The sequence below is a fragment of the Pelodiscus sinensis genome, chromosome 1 (genome assembly GCF_049634645.1).
Source record: "Pelodiscus sinensis isolate JC-2024 chromosome 1, ASM4963464v1, whole genome shotgun sequence".
Taxonomy (NCBI): domain Eukaryota; kingdom Metazoa; phylum Chordata; order Testudines; family Trionychidae; genus Pelodiscus; species Pelodiscus sinensis.
Window position 1 is genome coordinate 323,194,057 of NC_134711.1, and position 22,301 is coordinate 323,216,357.

General features: G+C 46.1%; 1 protein-coding gene and 1 long non-coding RNA gene across 6 annotated transcripts in view; one reads left to right on the forward strand and one right to left on the reverse strand.

Annotated features, from left to right (window-relative positions):
* The first annotated feature begins 2,463 nt into the window (after positions 1–2,463).
* Positions 2,464–7,127, forward strand: LOC112546504 (uncharacterized). The gene is made up of 4 exons (XR_012900816.1): positions 2,464–2,845; positions 3,347–3,416; positions 4,114–4,338; positions 6,998–7,127. It is a non-coding gene; the product is annotated as an uncharacterized LOC112546504 (long non-coding RNA).
* Positions 7,128–12,962: 5,835 nt separating this feature from the next.
* Positions 12,963–22,301, reverse strand: part of SLCO2B1 (solute carrier organic anion transporter family member 2B1) — a 170,334-nt gene continuing 160,995 nt past the window's right edge. For all 5 annotated transcript variants that reach the window (XM_025186940.2, XM_075919608.1, XM_006127506.4 and 2 more), the window contains 3 exons: positions 17,525–17,589; positions 15,373–15,493; positions 12,963–13,579 (listed from right to left, as the gene is read on the reverse strand). In XM_025186940.2, the coding sequence (XP_025042725.1) occupies positions 13,405–13,579; positions 15,373–15,493; positions 17,525–17,589 (361 nt within the window). In that variant the 3' untranslated portion in view covers positions 12,963–13,404. The remainder of the gene's footprint in view (positions 13,580–15,372; positions 15,494–17,524; positions 17,590–22,301) is intronic.

Genomic DNA, 22,301 nt, shown 5'->3' on the forward strand with positions numbered 1-22,301 from the left:
TCCCGAGTGTGGGCACTCAGGGCACTCCAAGACAGGACAGCTTTGCTGTCCCTCATCGAGGTAGACAAGCAAGCGGGGAACCCTGAGAACTGTCTGTCCAGGGTGGGGGTAGGGTTCCTTTAAGCATGGAGCTCAGTTAGCCTCAGGCAGCAGCTCCACACACTAAGTCCTAACCTGATGCCCTTCTGGCACTGGTTCCGGCCAGCCTTAACTTCGGTTCAGGGTCCACTCAATGTTGACGTGCTATTTAGAAATAGCAAAACGCTAGTTTTTGTGTATAGATGCGTTATTTCAAATTAGCTTAATTCGAATTAACTATTTCAAATTAAGTTAACTTGAATTTACGCTGTAGTGTAGACATACCCTAAGATATTAGCCTCATAGATAACATGTGAAACTCATTGCAACAAGATAACTATTGTATTGTGAAGGATTTCCTTTGCTCAGTTTTTAATGGGTTCCCTTTAATTTCATCTACCATTCTTGTTCTTCAGAAATGTCATCTCATTGACGCTATGGAATGATACACCACTGTGCTCCAGTCTGCACAGTGGCTAGATATTACAGTATTCCCTTTATTTTCAATATCCCACCATGTTTCAGTAATACCTGTTCTATAAGGTCCTCTTACACTGCTCTGCATTTGGCAAATTTTGCCCTTTTCCTGTTCATGAATTGTCTCTGAACAGATTGCTCATGTTTTTCGATATTACTTCCTTATTTATAACTGTTTGATGACTCTTTTGCGCTAGCAACCTTCAGCTGATGGGTTTTTCATGAGCTACTTGCAGGGAGTTTCACCTTAAATATTCAGTATTAGTGATATAAGTTGTTTTTGCCTTGTGTGACTGGTTACCTAAGCCACATGGTTTTGTTGGTTTTCCATGAGTGGATGACTTAACTTTTTATAAACAAGAAAATCAGGGGGACTTTCATTCAGCTAGGGAGGTGGTCCGGAGCACTGTCAGGAGAGAGAAGCAGCAGAAGATAAACAGACTCACAAGGCAAAGACAATATGTTTAGCTATCAAAGTGGATTCCAGGTATAAAAATGCCTGGATTTCTTTCTGACTCCATGAGACAGTCACAACGCAAATTCAGTGGCTGTTTAGCAAGCAGTACGATCAGTTTTAACATTCACACTAAATGGTGCGTTTCTGAAGGCGTGCCTCTCTCGCCTTCTACCTCTCTCTCCATCTCTTTCTTTCTCTTCTCCCAACTCCTGCCTCTCACTCTCCCTTTCTCTTCTTCTTCTCCTCCTGCCTCTCTCCGCTTCATCTCTCCCTGCCCCCTTTCCCCTTCCGCTGTGGTGCTCGGCTGAGTGCTGTGCCGCTCAGCCGGGCCGCCGCGGGGGAGTGGAGTGGAGTGGAGTGGAGCGGTGATGTACACGGCCTGGGGGCAGGGCCATGTACATCAACGCCCCGCCCCCCTTCCCCTCCTGCTGCAGCGCTCAGCTGAGTTCTGCGCTGCTCAGCTGGGCCGCGGCGAGGGAGCAAGCGGTGGCAAGCGGCCGTTTGGGGTCAGCGCTCCCCTTGCAGTGCTGCCACCGCTTGCTCCCCTGCCATGGCCCAGCTGAATAGCGCAGAACTCAGCTGAGCACCGTGGCGGGAGGCAAGAGCGCCCCCCAGAGGTGAGTCTGTAAAGCTACAGCGTTACAGACTCACAGACATTGGGCTATTTATTAATATAGCCAATTAGCCCGTCATAAGGCAGGAGTTTCAGGTCTCTCCTCCACTTTGGTCTTCTCTACTGAGCCTCCGGTCTCTAGCTCCATCTCTCTCTCTCTCTCTCCTCCTACTGCCTCCTCCTCTCTCTCTCAGCTCTCCTCCGTCTCCTGCCTCTCTCACCTTCTGCCTCTCTCTCCATCTCTTTCTTTCTCTTTTCCCCCTCCTGCCTCTCACTCTCCCTTTCTCTTCTCCTCCTCCTCCTGCCTCTCTCTTCGCTCCATCTCTCCCCTTCCCCTTTCCCTCCCGCTGTGGTGCTCGGCTGAGTGCTGCCTGCTCAACCGGGACACCAAGAGGGAGGGGGGTGGGGTGGTGAGGTACATGGCCAGGGGGTGGGGCCATGTACATCACCAGCCCGCCCCTCCTCCCCTGCGGTGGCCCAGCTGAGGGGGCGCAGTTCTCAGCCGAGCACCATGGCGGGAGGGGAAGGGGGGGCGGTGACGTACATGGCCCCACTCCTGGCTGTATACGTCACCACCCCGCCCCCTTCCCCTCCCTCTGTGGCGGCTCAGCTGGGTGCTGCACGCTCAGCCGGGTCACCGCGGGAGAGGAGGGGCAGGGCAGTGTACGTCACTGCCCCGCCCCCCCCCGTTCCCCTCCTGCTGCGGGGAAGCCAAAACGGCCGCTTGCGTCGCTGGCTCCCCCGCAGTAGCCCAGCTGAGGGACGCAGCATTCAGCCAAGCCGCCACAGAGGGAGGGGAAGGGGGGCGGGGCAGTGACGTACACGGCCAGGGGGCGGGGCCGTGTTCATCAGCGTTACAGACTCACAGACATTGGGCTACTATATATATGATGTGCTAAGCGGAACCCCTTCCCAGCATGCCTTTCTGGAGGTGGTCCTTTATCTTTGGCAGAGACATGCCGCTGTGGCCCTAAAGCAACCATTTTGTAACTGGCTGCTAATTGCTGGTATTCTTTCCCTTTTAAACAGGAAGTAGTTTCCCCTTCCTGTCATGATTCCCTTTTCTCTTCTTGGAGGAGTTGGTATGTTCCTCATGGGCCCCACCACCGCTGCCTGTCTTCGCAAGCCACCGGCCCTGCTCCTGCAGAGCGCTGCACAGAAAATGGACTCTGTGCGGGAAGCCCATTGCCAAGAAGTTTTGCTACATTATTCCTGCTCTCGTGAGTCTCCTTTAGCCTGCCTTGAACACAAAGGGGACCAGGCTTATGGAAGTCAGTAGAGTGACCTCAGAAATGGGTTGGTTTCATATCACCCCTCTCTTTGCAATTCACAACTGTTCCTTTTGCTGTATTCTCAAAGGGTTTGTAAAGGCTATTTTTAAATAATCTCAGAGAGGGCACTTGTGCACTGATAGCCTTCAACACTAGGGAGTTTTCCTTGCTCTTGTATTTTCCTTTGCTTCATTTAATCCTGTTCCTCCCTCTTCCCTTGGTGTATTTGCCCTCAGATATTTGCAGCTGGTTATCTGTCTCTTCTCTGCTAGTTGGTGGTACTATCCTTCCATGCTTCATTTTCTTCACCTATGCTCACAGTAGGTTAATCCCCCAGTAGATTTATTTGGGAGCACGGATGGTTTTATTAATGTTTATTGCAACTGCCATTATAGCTCATGGATATTACAATAGCAAAACCATAATGATGGCTGTTTATGTTGACTACAGAGCTGAGCCCAGCTGTTTTGCAACTGTGGCTGATTCCTTATCAGCAGGAGGTCCTTCTTTTAATGGAGAGGTAATGAGTGAGAGAGGAGTTTGTGCTGTGCCAGTTTGTGCCTTGGGTTGGAAAAAACTCCCCTAGCTGCCCAGCCCTTAAGGATAAATTAGCCAATGCTTGAATGTCGTAAGAGTCAGGCCATTACTGTGGTTTGCATTCAACACATTTACAAGCCCAGAAAGATTTGCCATTGTTCCTGCTGAATGGGCTGGAGGATTGTTCAATCCAGCCGTTGTCAGAAATAGACCGGCAGATTCTAGGGAGTGCAAATAGGCTCCCTCTTTATTAGTGCATGTGCAATTTGTAATGAATATCACAAGAGAAATTGCTGTGTGCATTGTTGGGTTTTTATTTTTTTGCAAATAGTACAACTGACTCATTTTCAGTGACTGGTAATCAGGAGGATTAAAAGAACAGCTGTCTCAATCAGGGGAACTTTCAGAAATAAATACTTTGCATTTACACTGCCAAGGACCTTGCAGTGTTTTATAATAGAGGAGACATTTGGCTGTGAACTCTAGCCAGATGTCCAGTGACTTGCTAAAGGCCCCTGAGGAAGTCTGTGTCAGAACTGGGAGCAGATCTTCTGATTCCTGCTGTCCCCCATTCCTCATGGAACTGTCATGCAAGTTTCTGCATTGTCCATGCAGTTTCTCCAGTTATTTGTTTAAAAGTACAGTTTCCTGCTTCTGCTTAGTTTCCTTTTCTTTCTCAGCCTGTAGGATTTCCTCAGGGATGGCAAGACCATCATTACTTTTGGAGCTCCAGCAACGTGCAGAATATAGAGTGGACAAGATCTCTGCCAAAGAGATCTTGCCAGCCAAATTTATCATCAGACAAGTGATTGTGGGAGTGCATCAAAAAGCAACATTTTTAGTAATATTTTGAGGGGAGACAGTCCATTGGTTAGAAGGGCAGCGGAGGCATGAAGATCCTTAAGGTCAGTTCTTGGCTTTGATATTGACTCATTTGGGTGGCTTGGATAAGAACATAAGAACGGCCCATACTGGCTCAGACCAAAGGTCCTTCTAACCCAGTATCCTATCCTCTGACAGTGGCCAATGCCAGGTGCCCTAGGGAATGAACAGAACCAAACAGGTGATCATCAAATGATCCATCCAATTCTCAGGTTCTGGCAAACAGAGGCCAGGGACACCATTCCTTCCCATTCTGGCTAATAACCATTGATGGGCCTAAACGCCATGAATTTCTCTCTCCTTCTATAAAAAGACTTTTCCTCTCTGTCACTCTGTGCCCACAGGGCCTCCCTGCCCCAGACACTAGTGACGGGCAATCTCCCAAGGGTCCTGCCTGCCCACCCACCTCTGGCTGCAGCCTTTCGGGCGGCCCATCCCCCAACTGATGTAAGACCCGGGACACAGCCCACTCGCACGGCTCCCTCCCGCCCAGCCACACGCGGGGTTGCAGCAGTGAGCAGTGCTTCTGCAAGGCAGGCGAGGAGAAGTCCGGCACTGACCGGAGCAGCCCGGACTCCCTTTGCCTGGTGCTGCAGCCATGCCGTCCCGTCCCCCCCCCCCCCCGTGTGGTTGGAGCACTAGTGCTGGCTTCCTACTGTGGGGCGGGAGGAGGAGAGAAAGCCCTGAGCCTCACTGCATGGGGAAGAAGTGCCCCCCGCCCCCAGGCTGGGAAACAGCAGCCTGCAAGCGCAGTGTCTGGAGCCTTTTCCTGTACTCTCATTGGCCAGAATCCGCCTAATGGGAGCAGCAGGAGGCTGTGCCTGGGACTTGCGTGGGGCCCGAAGACCAGTAAAAGCTCCCCCACTTCCTCTGCCCACCCAGCCTGCTCCTGTCCCTCTTTCCCCCGGCCACACATCCTGCCCCCAGCCTGCTCCTGCACCCTCCCCTGCTCCTATCCCCCTCCCCAGGGGCCAGATACCCTGTCCCCAGCTTGCTCCTGCACCCCATCTCCTGCCCAGTACTACACCCCCATCCCTGTCCCACTCACTGGCAGCCCTGTCTCACATACTGAACTCCTCATTTTTTGCTCCACCCCAGAGGCTAGGGGGCCCCACTAAATCCACTAACCCTGGAACCCCAGAAGAGTTAACTTGGCCTGATGCATTGAACCTCAGTCCTCCCCACTCTCAACACGCCCCGGAGTGAAGTGTTTCAGTTGGGGGCCACGTTAGTGAAGGTTGGGTGTTTTTTGGGGGGGCTTTTTTTCCTTCTCACTTGTGTGGTCCCCAACTGATTTTTCTGTTAGTCAGTGGCCCCCGACCCAAGAAACGTTCCCCACCACTGACATTAATAAAGACAATGTTGAAACCTTTTATGTTAGACAAAATATTTTACTTTATTTAAAATGAAGCCTGGCCAACAAGGCCCCATTTGGGGCCCAGTCCCCATCTGGCCACAGTGTACTGTCCCTGGCCCCGATCCTGGGGCAGGCCCTATGGTCTGACCCCATCTGGCCACAGAATGGGCTGGTGGCAGCGCCCCTCCTGCTGCGGCACAGGTAGCAGGAGAGGCCACGATCCAGCTGTGGCAAGCAGAGGGAGGTTGGCAAGCACAGTGAGCAGGGGGAATAGCCCTCTAGTATCCAGTTATTTTTTGAACTCTGTTAAAGTCCTTGTCATCACAATATTCTCTGGCAAGGAGTTCCACAGGTTGACTATGCATTGTGTGAGGAAATAATTCCTTTTGTTTGTTTTAAATCTGCTGCCTATTAATTTAATTGGGTGACACATTGTTCTTGTGCTATCAGCAGAAGCAAATAACATTTCCTTATTTACTTCTCCACACAAATAATGCTTGATAGGCCTCTATCATATTCCCCCCCCTTAGTCGTCTCTTTTCCAAGCTGAAAAGTCCCAGTTTTATTAACTCGCCTCATACGGAAGCCATTCCTCATCCCTCTCACTAAGCCACTTGATTTCACGGATACTGAATTCCAAAGTCACATGGTAATTTTCTCTTTAAATACAGTGAAGAACCAGAGTCATCAGGGATGCCATGTGGAGAAATACTTCCTTCTATTTGTTTTACACCTGCTACGTAATTAATTTTGTTTGGTGACTTCTAGGTCTTGTGTTATGGGGACAAGTAAATAAAGTTTCCTTATGTACTTCCTCCACACTAGTCATGATTTTATAGACCTCTATCATATCCCCCCCTTAGTTTTCTCTTTTCTAAGATGAAAGGTCCCAGCCTTTTTAATCTCTCATATGGCAGTTGTTCCAAACTCCTAATAATTTTTGTTGCCCTTTTCTGAATTTTTTCCAATGCCAAGATACCTTTTTTCAGATAAGGTGACCACATCAGTATGCAGGATTCAAGATTTGGATGTACTATGGATTTATACAGACACAATAAGACATTCTCTGTCTTATTCTCTGTCCCTTTTGTAATAATTCCTAACATTGTTTGCAACTGAAGCCCAGGGAGATCGTCTGTTAATTCCCATCAACTTCAATTGTTTAATGTTTCAAATAAGGCAGAAATAGTTTCTGGGAGAGATCTTGCAGGCCATATTTGATTAACTTCCAAAAAAGTGCTTTGAGATCCTCTTGTGAAGGGTCTTATAAGAGTGGAAATATGAGTACTAATAAATACTGATAATAGATATTTATTATTATCAAGGAGCTTGATACTGCAAACCGTGGCTCACTTGAACAGTCCTGACTCATTCCCTCCTGCATATGAAGCCACTACTGAGCAAGGGAAGAGTTTTCAGGAGCAGACCCTTTCATCTTTAGACTGTGGGCCAGTACTTCAGTAGAGTCTCATCTGGGATTCCAAGGCTGGTGATATTCCAGGCAGTTGATCTCTCTACAGTCTCTGGTTTAAAAAAGTGTTTCCTGCCAGTAAGAACAAATTGAGTTTGTATTAGTTTGCTAAGATTTTGATTGTGCTTCTGAACAAGGGCGGCAGGTTTGTATAATTTTTGGTCGTGCCCAGAAAGGGTCTAGTCCCCCCTCCCACCCACCTGCCTGCCCTGTAAGCCAATATATATTTTATTAAGTAATGTAAAAATGGACTGAAAACCGTAAGCATTTAACAGTTTCTCTTTATTGCACAATATCACTATTGTAAGAAAAAATTATTTAACTAAGAATATCAACGTTATTGATATTCTTTTGAATATGAAAACAACTAAGCACTCTTTGACCAATAACCCTCAAAAGCAAATACTTTTTAAAATTAAAACAAATATAGCCCCTTCTTTTGCAATGTTCTTCAGGCCCCCACCCTTCTGGGAGCTGTAGGAGGTGTTTTTTCCATATATAACAGATTTTGAAATAATATTTTGTATAAAATTTATAACTTAGTTGTTGGAGAAAACTGGTTACTAAGTTTTTTTTTATTGCAATAAATGACAAAGATTGAGTGGGGTCTGAGTGCAGAGATTCTTAACTATACCTTTTTTTATAAAAAAAACCAACAAAATGCTCCCTGAGTATAAATTAGCTAATTTGGCATGTTTTTTCTTTCATAAGAGTTTTGCTATGGCTTGTAGATTGCCATCAAATTGCATGTTGGAATAAGATTGAAATATTTATTAGAAACTCTTTGTTCATTTTTTCACTTTTCATAAATACTTTGACCTCCCATTTTTCTGCTGTTGGGTGTATTATATTATCTACATGGTCCTGTTGTTTGTTTATATTATCTACAGCATCTGAAGTCATGGCCCTGGAGCATGTGAAACCAATATGTAGGGCCTTTTAAAGTTCAGTTATCTAGAAATATGTTTAAAAATTCCAGTTAACAAACATACATTGTGGCAACAGCGTTGGTTAATTTTGACCATCTTTTTATTGCTAAACTGCATCCTCATAGTTATCACTTTTTAGTTAAGTGGCTAGCATGCTTGTTGCACAGTATAGGCTTATATTTTATTTGGGTGACTATCTAGTGTTTTTATCCAAGAGATAACCACGACAGACAATAGTAACTCCAGATGGTCTCATGTTTCAGGTATTCTTGCATACATTCTGCAGGTATGTTAGGATGGGTGTTTTTGGATATGTAATACGTTCTGTTATACTGTGTATATTTGCCCATTGTAACCATGAAAAATTGCCCTTTTGAGACTGCCATTCTAATCAAGCTTAAAAGATCCATAATTTTGGCCCACGAGGAACTGAATGCAGTCAGTTAAGATAAACTTATTTGCATGTGTACGTACTGTATTACATGGTTTCTTGAATCTGGAAGAAAAAATGAGATGAAACATTTTCAGTAATCATGAGGCTAGAGTTGACTCTGTTTTAACAATAACAATTAGCTGATTCCCGCCCCCCGCCCCTTGGAAATCTAATCAATTGTGCTCAATTAATGAGTATAAATCAAAATAATTTGGAGTCTTCAGCAGATTTACTCTAAGTATACATTCATTTAAAATAAGCAGGACTTTGCCCTGTGTTTATATTTAAGGTTTATTTTTATAAATTTGAACTGATATTTTCACAGAGTTTAAGAAGACAGGGTTGTTTAATTAGTCATTAATTTCTCAAACATTACCAAAAACATCTCTCCTAATCTGCAGGTACAGGTTGGACCTCCCTGGTCCGGCACCCCTGGACTTGATTGGTCCCAAACCAGGGAGTTTGCTAGGGGAGGTCAATGAAGACCCAAGGGTACTTGGCCCAGCTCCTCTCCCAACCCCAGCTGGGTCCTCGGCCTTTGGCCCCTGCTGTCAGCCTGGCTCTGCTGCTGGGGTTCTCTGGTCTGGCAACATCTATGATTCTGTTGCCATATTCCCCCCCCCCCCCCCAACACACACACACACACATTGCTCCAACCACAGGGTCCCCAAGATGTTGCCAGACCAGTCAGTCCCATATTAGAAAGGTTCAACCTGTGGTCTGTTTTTTACTTTTGCATAATTTGAAGATCACAATTCACAGAATTAATGTTTTAATGACTCCTCATTATCATAGTATGCACTGTATTCTAAGCCTTCAATCCCACCTTCCCATCAAAAGAAAAGCTTAAGTATTTGCTAAGTAAAAATGATAAGTCTGTAAAATTCTTTTATCAAAACTCCTACAAGTGAATTCCTTCATAATTCACACACAAACAAAAAGACAGCATTTTCAGTCATTACCTGCATCTTACTTGGGTTTTTAAGAGAGAACTCTTTAACATATTAAGTGAATCCAAGAAAGAAATATTGTCCATAATTGACTCTTTCTATCTCGTTTTGTCCCTTACTCTCTTTCACAGAATCTCTTTTGTTTACTAGATCTCCCAAAGTTCTTTTACATGAAATAAAGCAACTTTCTTCTGCTTACATCGATGTCTAATTGACCATGAAAATAATGTCACCATACCATTGTGTCTGCATGGATGTTCCATAATGATGTCTATATTCAAACCAAGGATTTTGTAAAATATTGTCAGGTGATTTTGTAATGTAGTGGATTGGTCAATCTTATCATAATGTACTGGCTTGGTTTTGTTCTAGTGATGTATAAGAAATGTTTCAATGTTTTTAAATAGTCTTATAACTTTCTCCCTGACTATTTTGTAATAAAGCAATCACTCTCAAATGGTTACACCTAGTGTCAGTTTGATAATTGGCTTTAATATGTACATTTCTGAGTGTGAAGGTGTTAGCCAGAGCTTCAGTTATTGTGATTTTAAGTTCACTAATAAAAAGTTCAAAGTTGGCTTTCTACAATAATCTTTATTTCAGTTAGGCCTACTTTAAAACACAAAGACTACTTTTTTCTGATGCTTGCTTCCAAAAAAAAAAGGGGGGCACTTTATTGGCAACCCAACTCCCCCCTTCAGTTTCTCTTCAACAGGAGGGAACTCATCTCTCTCTCTCTCTCTCTCTCTCTCTCTCGCCTCTGGCTATTGTCTCTTCACACAGACTTGTTACTTAATTGCCTTTTCCTTCTGGTCTATTGCCATTCATTCATTCATTCATTCATTCATTCATTCAAAGAACAAACAGCAAACAGAAAGAACAGGCTGTCCTAGCCTCAGTCCTGATGGCACTGGGGGGGAGAGACCCAATATTGGTGGAGCAGGGTCCCTGGCTCTGAATATTCCTGGAGCCTGGACACCTGGAGCCCATAGAACCCGCTGCCCATGCCTGTGAATGTATTCAGGCACACCTGTGCTGATTGGGAGGCAAGGAATTGCTTGTAGAGCTGAGAATCATTCATAGAAGTAACTCATCAAGGATCATGCCTTCAGAGGCACAGCAAGGGTGTTATGTGCCCAGGGACAAAGGCAAAATTTGCGCCTCCCCCTGCCGCCGCCATGCGGTGGGGCCCAGAACCTGGCGCACGGCTGAGCCCAACCCTGGGAGTGGTGGAGGGGAGCTTGTACCGCATCTTCCCCTGCCCCCTCCAGTTTGGGGCTGCCCCATATGCACTAACCCACCAGTGGAGATGGAAGAGGGTTAGGCTGGGGGCGGAGAGGCAGCGAGGAGGCTCCAACTGGCAGTGGTGGGCGATGGAAGAGCAGGTGAGCTAAGGGGTGACAGGGGGAGCGAAGGGGGACTAAATTGGTGCCCCCCAGTGTTGTGCCTGGGGGCAACTGCCCCCCTGCCCCGCCTTCCTATGCCACTGTGTGCCTTCTCCTTAAAATGATGTGGAAAAGCCCAACCAGTCTTAATTAAGTCTTAGATGAGACCATTATAAATGTATAATCTGACCTCCTGCATAACACAGATTGGAGAATCTCAATCATTTTTCACATAAATCATAAGTCCATAATTTATTAGGCTATAGCACCTCTTTTAGAAAGACACCCAGTCCATAAAGAGTGCAATAATGGAGAATCCACTACGATGCTTGATAAATTATTTCAAAGTTTAATTGCTCTCGCTGTTTAAAAAAAATGCTTTAATTCTAGAATGAATTTGTCTAGCTTTTGTTTCCTGCCATTGGCTCTTGTTATGGCCCTTTCTGCTAGGTTAAAGAGCTTTTTAGTATCAGAAATCTTTTCTCCATGTAGGTACTTGCAGCCCACGATCAAATCATGTCTTCATCTGCTCTTCAATAAACAGACTGAGGTTTTTTTAGTTGCTCATCGTAAGATGTTCTCTAGACTTCTTATAATGCTAGGCAGGCAGTTTAGTGAAACACCCAAAACCACAGCATCATATCTCGAGCTCTGGTCCTTAGCTGTTTGTTTCAAGGGTATCACCATATGGCATACTGCACTATGGTCTAGGGACCCACTTGACAAGGGCAGTGGGAACGGACATGGAAGGCACAACTGGTTCTTTTCCATCAATTGCCCCAGAAATGCCCATGTGTAGATGGTGGGAAAAAATACAGAGACTGCTGTGAAGATGTGCAGATTAGCTACAGTTTGACCCTTATCCCAAAACTACAGCTAGATCTGACACTTTAGTCTCTCCACCCCACTGAAGTGGCACAAGAGGGGTAGCTTGGCACTGTGGCCTAGTGGATTAGCCTCAGGCTACATCTAGCACTCTGTGAAGCTGGGCTCTACTCCTGTTTAGGGCCCTGACTGGCTTTGTGAACTTGAGCTTGTTCCTTGACTGCCCTCTGCCTGGTCTCCCCAGTTGTAAAATAGGAGCAGTAATACTCATGTGCCTCTGCTAATTGCTTTGACTTATCATAACAAATCATTATTGCAACAGGATGCAACACTCTTAGCATGTTGCTATCCTTCTCCTCAGAGCCTGTTTTCCTGGGACAAGTCTGCAGTTCGTTTGAGGGTCCATGTAGCAGAGCTGCCATTTGCCTCAGTGTCCCAAATGCAAGGTTCATTCTAGGAATCCCTTAGTTCATACTCATCTCCAACACTCCTCTCCTCTATGGAGACCTTATTCTGCTCAATGGAAGCCCGGCCATTTGGTTCAGGCCACGTCTTCATTCACCACACTAGAGATAGATCATCTGGAGTTTGATTTAGTGGGTCTAGTTAAGACCTGCTAAACTGAATGTTGAGGGAGGATCTGATTGGCGCCCATACTCCTGGCAGTCACAAGGAGTAAGGGAAACTGATAAGTATGTTTGCTCCCTTTGGCCTCCCTCTGTGAAGATGGCACCAAGCTCGGCTTAAGGTACGTTGACTCTAGCTACGTTATTCCTGTGTCCAGGTATACCCCTGTCTCCCTTCCTGAGTCCATGTACACCCTGGTCTGAGAGGGAAGGTGGTATACATTCCAGCCTGCCTCTGGAAACTTCTTCCAATTGGCTACAAGAGAGGGGACCTCTGCCCCACCTGGCTCTTGATCTTGGGACCTTAATGACAATGTTCTGGGATCTTCCCAGCCCACTGCTAGCTCCCTGGGACCATTTCCTCTCATCTGGAATTAGCAGATTTTTAAGACTGTCCTCATAACATCGTCTCTGGAATGTCTTCTGGCCCTCTTCAGCTTAAAGGGCTGTTGCACCCAATTATAGTACAGTCTGGCTACTTTCTCCCTCCGAATACCATTTATTCTCTCTCCCAACCCATGGATATGTCATCTCTCTTTCCACCAACACAAGAGCTTCAGTATATCAGCCAGCCCATACAACTATATATCCAGCGCAGCAGAACTGTGGGAATAAGACCAAGCTTTCAGAGGCCCTGAGTCCATTTAATTTTGTAACAGGAAGAGAAGCAGGTACTCTAGTGCTGTGATAATTGGTGTTTATGAGCAGGTACAGAATACTGTCCATGGATACATAGAGACATTTGTGTACTGTGCAAAAACCTTTGTACAAAACAATTTAGCTGTATGCATTAGTGCTTAGAGGGCTGGCATCATCCAGACTGCCAGCCGAATGAATGCTTAGAAAGATATAAGGCTGCAATGTCCCAAAGGATTAGACCAATTGAACAAACACATGAGGCATCACTCAAGCCTGGGTGGATGTAAACTAGCAGATAAAAAAAACAGCAACAACAAAAGAACAAAAGCTGTAGCTCTCAAAGAAAAAAACAGGAAATAAGCTTATCTCCTCTTTTAGGCTCATCCTAAGCATCCATCCTTCACAGTGACAGTGAAAGGCAATTCATGCACTTTCCTGGGCAGTAGCTATGAAATGTGGTTCACATTCTCTGAGTCACACTTTGGAGTCTATGTTTTTGCTTGACTTTTCTGCCAGCTTCTCCTTCTCTGGGATTGTGTTTGGCTCTGTAGCATTCCTGGTTTCCCTCTCTTGTCGTCTGAGAATGATGAACACAGCCAAGAAGCACAGAAAAGCTCCCACTTCAAAGAAAAACTGGAGCCCAAGGAATCTAAGGTACAGAATCAAAAAAGAATAAGGTAGGGAGCAAAGTTTCAGGATACAACGTCTATAGGACATTCATCCAATGAGCATCGAGTTTAGGTCAAGAGTTTTTTCAGTCAATTAAGAGAGAAGGCAGATATCACCCATCAACAGGTAGGAAATCAGCACATTTTGGGGCAAAAGAAAATGTCCTTTGAATACTGACTTCAGGGATAGCTTTACTGGGGCAAAGGTTTGGGAAATAAAATGGACTGTGCTCCTGCACTCAGGCTGAGTAACATTTGCTCATGCCCACAGTAAATCCTCCTCAGAGTAAACAATCAGTTAGAGGTGCCTTCCGAACTCCTAATGATTCTGCAGCCTTCCCTCAGCTGAGCTGCACCAGGGCTGTCACTGACAGGATAACGCTATAATATATCAGGGAGGTGCTAGAGGTAGCTCTCCAGGGTGCCCCGTGTTAATTCGCATGTCAAACTGTAGAGAGGTTTGGGGTGATTTCCCTACATCTGGGGGAGTCTCTATATACTGTTCTATTATCCCTGGTAGAGAGAATGGGTTTCCAGGGCTCATATACATTCTCTTGAGGAACTTGTGCAAACTTTGCAGCAAGTACAGATGATTAGAAGTCTGCTTGCCAGGCAATGCTGCCTCCTGGCTTTGGGTAGCATTTGGAGAAAGTGTCTTTATTTAAATTTGGAAACAAATGACCATACACCCTCGCCCTTTATCCCACATCTCTGTCAGCATGTGAAGCTCAGTGTACATGGCGTTATCACAGGAAAGGTGGGAATTTTTTTGTTGCAACTCTTTAATAAAACATTAACCACACATCACTGTAGCAGAGCAGGAAGTATGCCATTTCCCAGTTCACCCGCCCATCCATCCGCCCGCCCCATGTTCATCACCTTGTTATCCAAGCAGATTCTTCAGTTTTCTTTTAAAGATGTCATAGAATACTAGCACTGGAAGAGACCTTGAGAGGTCATCAAGTCCAGTCCTCTGCCCTCACGGTAGGACCAAGCACCATCTAGATCATCCCTGATAGATGCCTATCTAACTTGATCTTAAATATCTCCAGAGAGGGAGATTCCACAACCTTCCTATGCAATTTATTTCAGTGTTTAACCACCCTGACAGTTAGGAAATATTTCCTAATGTTGAACCTAAACCACCCTTGCTGCAATTTGTCCTATCATCAGAGGCCAAAGAGAACAATTTTTCTCCATCCTCCTTGTAACACCCTTTTGGTACTTGAAAACTGCTATTGTATCCCCTCTCAGTCTTCTCTATTCCAAACTAAACCAACCCAGTTGTTTCAGTGTTCCTATATAGGCCATGTTTTCTAGACCATTAAGCATTTTTGTTGCTCTTCTCTGGACAGTATCCAATTTCTCTGTATTTTTCTTGATATGTGGTGCCCAGAACTGGATACAATACTCCAATTGAGGCCTAATCAGTGCAGAATAGAGTGAAAGAATTACTGCTTGTGTCTTTCTCACGACACTCTTGTTAAAGCATCCCAGAATCATGTTTGCTTTTTTTCATGTCACCAGTGTATGATAATGAGCGTGGCCCGGTCTACTCTGAAATTTGACATAACAGCGGTGTGTTAGGGGTCTGTGAAAAATGCACACAGCTGTGTGACATAGTTAGACCAACCCCACCCCTGTGTAGACAATTATGACCCAGGGGCATAATAGTGGATCAGTTATGGCTCGGTAGCAGTGCCACTGTCACCCCTGTAATGCAGCAAAACCTGGAGAACAGGCAGGAGCTGCTGGAGCCTCACAGGAGCCCTACCTTTGTCTGAAGAGATCATTGTTGTAGTATCTGCAAGCTGCGTTCTTCTTGCACTTCTTTTCCCACAGGATGCAGGTTGTGTCGATGGCACTGCCGTACAGCACAGGTCCTGGCATCCAGGCTGGAAAACATGCACAGGGCACTTTGTAAATGAGACCCATTGCTTTCTGTAGGACAGACCCCATCTGACTCTTTTTCAAAGCCATATCAAACCAATTTCAGAATGGTTTGTGTCTTCATGGGGGGCATATCAGGTAAGTGCTCCCCCAGATTTCCCCTTGGCCTGCTGCATGGGGACGGAGAGGGGCTCTGACCTTCTCCCCTCTCTCTTGCCTCTGGCATGTTCAGTCCCTGTCCCTTGCAGCCAGGCCCAGGTGAAGGTGGGGAGTAGAAGGGGTGAATGGTGCCGCTTCTCACACCAGCTGAGAGTGGCTGCTCCAGGTCACTGCTCTGTGCAGGTCACTGCTCTGTGCACTGTGCTCTGCTCTCTACTCCCCGCTCAGGCTCCACTGCTGGGGATGGGCCCAGCGAGCTGGACCTCCATGCCCTAACCCCTGCCCCCGGCACATTTCCAGGTCGCTCGGCCCCTGTCCCAAGCAGCTGGTCTGGGCGGGGAATGGAGAGCATCAGTTCTGCCTGCTCCAGTTCCCGCCCAGGCCCAGCCCAGGGAGAGTGGGTGAGTGAGGCGGAAATGTGCCGAGCAGAGGTGTTATGGCAGAAGGACAGCAGGTAAATCAGGCTGAGCTGGAGCGCAGGGTGGTCCTGGGGTAGGTGCAGGGCAAGTGGTCACTGGAGAAAGGGCTAGAAGCAGGTTCCTCACTACCTGCTCAACTGGAGACAGGGACAGTGCCTGTGCCTCCCCTGCTGATGGGTCTGTGACTTCTGGGGAGACACTGGTGCTGTGAGTCTCCCCAGACCCCAGCCAGGCCCAGATACATGTAGTCCCTGGTCCTGTGGCCTCACTGTTCTAGGAGCTGATGGGTTGGCTGCCCTGGGCCAGGGAAGCGAGGCTGGAAATTCCTCCCAGAGGCAACTTCTGGAGGTCATGTGTCCTCCCCACTGCCTTTACATTGATCTCCCCAAGTATCAGGAGGGAAAAGTCACCTATGCTTCCTGGTGATGGCCAGACAATAGAAAACACCTTAACCAGTTAGCAGAACCCTCCTCCAGTGCCTGGAAGGGCTGTTCAAGTACTTTTCTACTAGAAGTTACTATAATTAAGAATGGAATGAGACATCCAGGTCCCAAAGCTGCAGTTCTACCAGCCCAGACTTAATTCTTTCCAGTCTGCCATTGCAGAACAACCATGGTTTGTAGCATCTCTACAACCACAATGTTACAGGCTGCTACAGGTTTGCTAAATACCACTTTAGGGATCCATCCTGCATTGCCTGGGGTTGGTGTGATGTGAGGGAGTTTTTCTGTATCCTTTTTATACAAGGGACATTCACACAATCCAGGCATTATTGTAACGGCAGACTCATTTCTTCCTCTCCATTCTGTGGTGTGTGAAAATGTTCATTGTCAGGACTTCTGGGACACATACCAGTGTTCCCCAGGTAAAAAAAAAAAGATAATTTCCAATGTAAGAAAAACAATTATTTGAATTGAAGGCTATTTTCAGCCATTCTGAGATGTCCCTCAAACAAAGACACATAGAATATAAATAACTTCCCCCTAGACACTGTCATTTCTTGAGAAATATTCTGAAGTGCTTTAGCAATGCTGTGTATAAAGGTCTGTTCTCCACCCCTCTGCAAGGTGAAATGGGGCAGTCAGTATGTGCCAGGAATACCTGAAAGCTGTGTTACTGGGGAACTTTAGATGGAGTTCACAGACTGCAATTTGACCAAGGCACCAGGGCCCAACATGCCATCTCTTGAAGAAATTGTTGTGGGATTTTTAATGACTACAGGTGATCAGGACTTTGGTTTTACTTCTTATCTGAAAGACTCTTCTGCCCACAATGCAGCATCCGATAGGAGGGAACAGTGGTTCAGCAATGACTGAGGGAAAACGTGACACCTGCTGAATTAACTATACTCATCTGTTGCAGCACATGAGGTTCTCTGGTGATGTCCCATTTGATCAATATGAACTCAGAATTTCTTATGACTTTACAGTGCTACATCCCAACAAAAACTGAATTTACCCAAAACTCTCAGCAGCAGAAACTGGATCCCAATAGCAAATGATTTATCTTGGGGCTGAACACTCCTGAAAAGCAAAAAGAAAAGAAGAATTAGTACATTCCCCTATGCATAATTAAGAACAAATATGTCCCTTTACTACAGCCATGCAAAACCTCTCTAGATGCCTCACTGAGGGCAGATTGCTCCATCAGCTGTATCACAGCCATAGGCTGTGTCTAGACTGCCATGATTTTCCGCAAATGCTTTTAACGGAAAAGTTTTTCCGTTAAAAGCATTTGCGGTAAAGAGCATCTAGATTGGCATGGACCCTTTTGCGCAAAAGCCCTTTTTGCGGAAAAGCGTCCGTGCCAATCTAGACGCAGTTTTGTGCAAGAAAGCCCCGATTGCCATTTTTGCCATCGGGGCTTTTTTGCACAAAACGGTTCTCAGTTGTCTACATTGGCCCTCTTGTGCAAAAGCATTTGCGCAAGAGGGCTTTTTCCCGAATGGGAGAGTGATTGTATTTGCGGAAGAACACTGACAATCTTATATTAGATCGTCAGTGTTCTTGCGCAAATTCAAAGCGGCCAGCTGCTTTTGCGGAAAAACTTGCCAGTCTAGACACAGTCATAATGTTTTGCTTAGTTCTTATGAGCTTTCCATTCTTTTACGATATTGCATTATGTTTTCACAAAAATTCACTGCTCTTTACTGTAACACATTTTCAGGGATTAAAGTTTTTTCCTAGCATTCATTTGCGTAACATATTCTATTATAGAGGGCAAGGCTAAGATTTTGGGCAGCTCCTTATGTATCAGGTGGCCAAAAATTTAGGTGTACACTTCTGTACCTAGCATATATTTGGGTGCTCAAACATAACAATACATAATTCCTCTCTGAGGCAGGTTTTTAAATCATTGTTAGAAGTTCACAATCAAGTGGGAAGGATGTATCTCAGGGTATGTCTATACTAGCCCCCTAGTTCGAACTAGGGAGGCTAATGAGGGTGACCGAAATTGCAAATGAAGTGCAGGATTTAAATATCCTGTGCTTCATTAGCATGTTCCCGGGCAGTCGCCATTTTGGAAATTGACTAGCCCAGAATAATTGCCCGCATCTACATGCAGCAGTGAAACGGGAGTTTGAAATAAAGCCCTGACTTGAATTAGCTGTTATTCCTCCTGGAATGAGGTTTAACATCTAATTCGAATTAAGGGCTTTACTTCAAACTCCCGTTTCACTGCCGCGTGTAGACGCGGGCAGTTATTCCGGGCTTGTAAATTTCAAAAATGGCGCCCAGACGGGAAGATGTAAATCAAGCACGGGATATTTAAATCCCGGGCTTGATTTGCAATTCTGAATGCCTACATTTCCAGCCCTATTCCAAAATAGGCTGCAAGTGTAGACATACCCATAGAGAGTATGCTTATAAAGTTGTTTAGTACCCGGGCCCCAGTGCACTGTCCCTGCTCCCCAGCCAGAGCGCAGGAGTGGAGTGGGAGAAGCCTTGGCTCCACTTCCTGGCTGGAGTGCCAGACCGGAGGAGGGAAGCCTCGGCCCTGCTCCCCAGCTGGAGCACTGAGTGGGCTGGGAGCGAGTGGGGGGAGGGGAGCTGGATAGAAAATGGGTACGCCATCGCCCACTTGGGCCCACCCATAGCTATGTCCCTGTTCTGAAGGAAATGGGATGAAGATCAAACAAGACAAATGCAGAGTATTCCACTCAGGAAGGACCCATCAGTTATAAACAAGCAAAATGGGAAATGACCTCCTAGGAAGTAGCAATTTGGAAAGGGATCGGGGGATTATAGTGGATCAAAAGCTAAATGTGAGTTAATATAACACTGTTGAAAAAAAAAGCAAACATCAATCTGGGATGCATTAACAGGAGTGCTGTAAGCAGAACATGAGAAGTGATGCTCCTGCTCTACTCTGTGACACAGCCAGAGTGTTTTGAAAACATGACCTATTAAAATAACTGTGTTTAGTCTAGAGATGAGAGGACTGAAAAGTTTTTGAGCATTTACAGGGCTGTTACAAGGAGAAAGGTGAAGATAGTTTTCCTTAATCTCTGGGGATAGGACAAGAAGCAATGGGCTTAAATTGCTGCGATGGAGATTTAAGTTGGACATTATGAAAAGTTTCCTGACTATCAGGGTAGTTTAAGCACTGGAACAAATTGCCAAGGGAGGTTGTGGAATCTCCATCACTGGAGGTTTTTAAGAACAGGTTAGACAAAGTCTTTCCAGGAAGGATCTAGTCATTACTTAGTCCTGCCATGAGTGTAGGCATCGTCAACTGTTAACTGGCGAATGAGGGGGAGGCACTGGCCCCGCCTCTCCCTACCCCCTCCTGCTCTGCCCCCCTCCCAGCACCTCCTGGAATGATATAACTGAGGAGTGGCACTGCACAGGCTGGAACCACGTGGCTTGCATCTTCTCTGCATGGAGGGAGGAGATGGGGGGCTGCACTGCACTGACTCCTGCTGCTGGCACTGGTCCCTCCTGCCTTAGGGGGTGCTTGTGGTCCTGTGTGCATCCCCATGCATTGCCAGTGAGTGCAGGGGACTGGATTAGATGACCTGTTGAGGTCTTTTCCAGTCTTGTACTTCAAAATATTCTTTCACTGTGCAAATGGAACTGAGGCTGAGTCACAGCAAGATCATGGAGGCGATTTCCTTGATTAAAACATTCAAAGAACGCCAGTCAGTGGCAGATGATTCTTACTGGGGAGTAATAATAATACATATGTAGTATTGCCTTTCTATAGCACTGCTGATGCTGAAGCTCGGAGAAGGGAAAGTAGCCTTTTACATCATTGTTTCTTCATTTTACAAATGGGAAAACATAGGCACAGAGAAATTAACTGGCACTACCGGCAGATTGTGGTAGGGGTGTATTTAAAGTACAAAACTATCCTCCCACTCCAACAATAAATGCCCAATGCAGCTCTCACTAAGTCAATGAAAAGACGTTGCATTCATTGAGAACTGGAGCTGTCAGTAAGTAGATTCCAACAACAGGCAGTTTCTGTGGAGAATAATTCCCTCCACTCTGAGGGGATCAGTGGGTGAAATTCTGTGCCAATGTTATGCAGGGAATCAGAACAGATGATCATAAATGGTCCCTTCTGGGCCTGAAATCCTCTGAACCATTGAGGAATGAGGCTGTATCACTGAAATGACAGAGGTGTCCATTTGTTGTGTATTATAAAGCTATAGGGGAGTGTGGTACAAACCTCTGGCTTCCAGCAAGTTGGTGGTGTCACACCTGGTCTCACAAAGAGTGAGCAGCCAACTTCCTTGGGCTATAACCAAGAATGTCAGTCCCTAGGTGGTTATTGGTGTTGAAATGTTGACAGCTGCTCAGCATGTAAAGGCACCCTCATAGGATATATCACATTGACAGTGTTATTGACTTGTTCTTAAACTCTGCAAGGATTTATGTGCTTAGGTAAAAGAGAGATGGGAAGAGCCCATATAGACAAAGAGCACTACAAATCGGCTGTGGGAGGTGCTCCGTAGCTGGTGTAAGCGTGTGGCAAACATCAGTCCCAATGATTTCTCCTGCTTTGACACTTCAGCAGCTCTTCATTTCTAGCACCATTGCTCAGACATGCAAGAGGGCTTCACGTACTCGTGAGCTAGTAGGCCAAGCACCGACAGTGAAACTACATAGGCTGCTTACCTGCCCTTCTCTCTTGGGGTATGTCTACACTACCCTCCTAGTTCGAACTAGGAGGGTAATGTATGCATACCGCACTTGCTAATGAAGCCCGGGATTTGAATTTCCCGGGCTTCATTAGCATAAGCGGGGAGCCGCCATTTTTAAATCCCCGCTGCTTCGAACCCCGTGTAGCGCGGCTACACGGGGCTCGAACTAGGTAGTTCGGACTAGGGTGCCTATTCCGAACTACCGGTACACCTCGTTTCACGAGGAGTAACGGTAGTTCGGAATAGGACCCTAGTCCGAACTACCTAGTTCGAGCCCCGTGTAGCCGCGCTACACGGGGTTCGAAGCAGCGGGGATTTAAAAATGGCGGCTCCCCGCTTATGCTAATGAAGCCCGGGAAATTCAAATCCCGGGCTTCATTAGCAAGTGCGGTATGCATACATTACCCCGCTAGTTCGAACTAGCGGGGTAGTGTAGACATACCCTCGGTGATTTGCTATAGTGTAAAGATGGAGACACTAAGAAAAGCAGAGAGAAACACGGAGAAAGACAGAAGCAGATTTAGATAAAGATAGCTACAGATGATGGATGGCAAGACCTAGATTGGGACGGCATCCACAATAACTCCAGAGAAGTCTATGGGCCAGATTCTCCACTGCCTGCACTAACACCTGGGCATGCTGGGACGCTGACTTGGTCGCATTTTATACCCACTTTTACACTTACTTTGCGGTGGGGTAAATCAGGTGCAAGGCAGAGATTCCCTGTGCAGTTACACTGTGGTACATTCAGCTGGGGATCCGAATTAGGCCCATTCACAGATATACCCATTTTCGCTGTTATCTTATAACCCACACGCTCCCTGTTGGGCTGCTTATCCACCTTCAGTGTCTTGTTTCCCCTCTCTTTTGCCCTCTGAGGCTCAATTTCCTCACTTGTACAAGGGCCTAGAATGCAGGGGCCATGACCCCTGACTGGGACTTCGAGGCTGGGACACACTGTAAATAACATATATCTTTAAATGTGGATACAAAAAAGAGATGGGCCAAGACAGGAGCTTTGAATTTACCCTCATGCCTGCCACTCCCGGAGCATTTGTGGTTTGGATAAAATTGCTTTCAGATCTG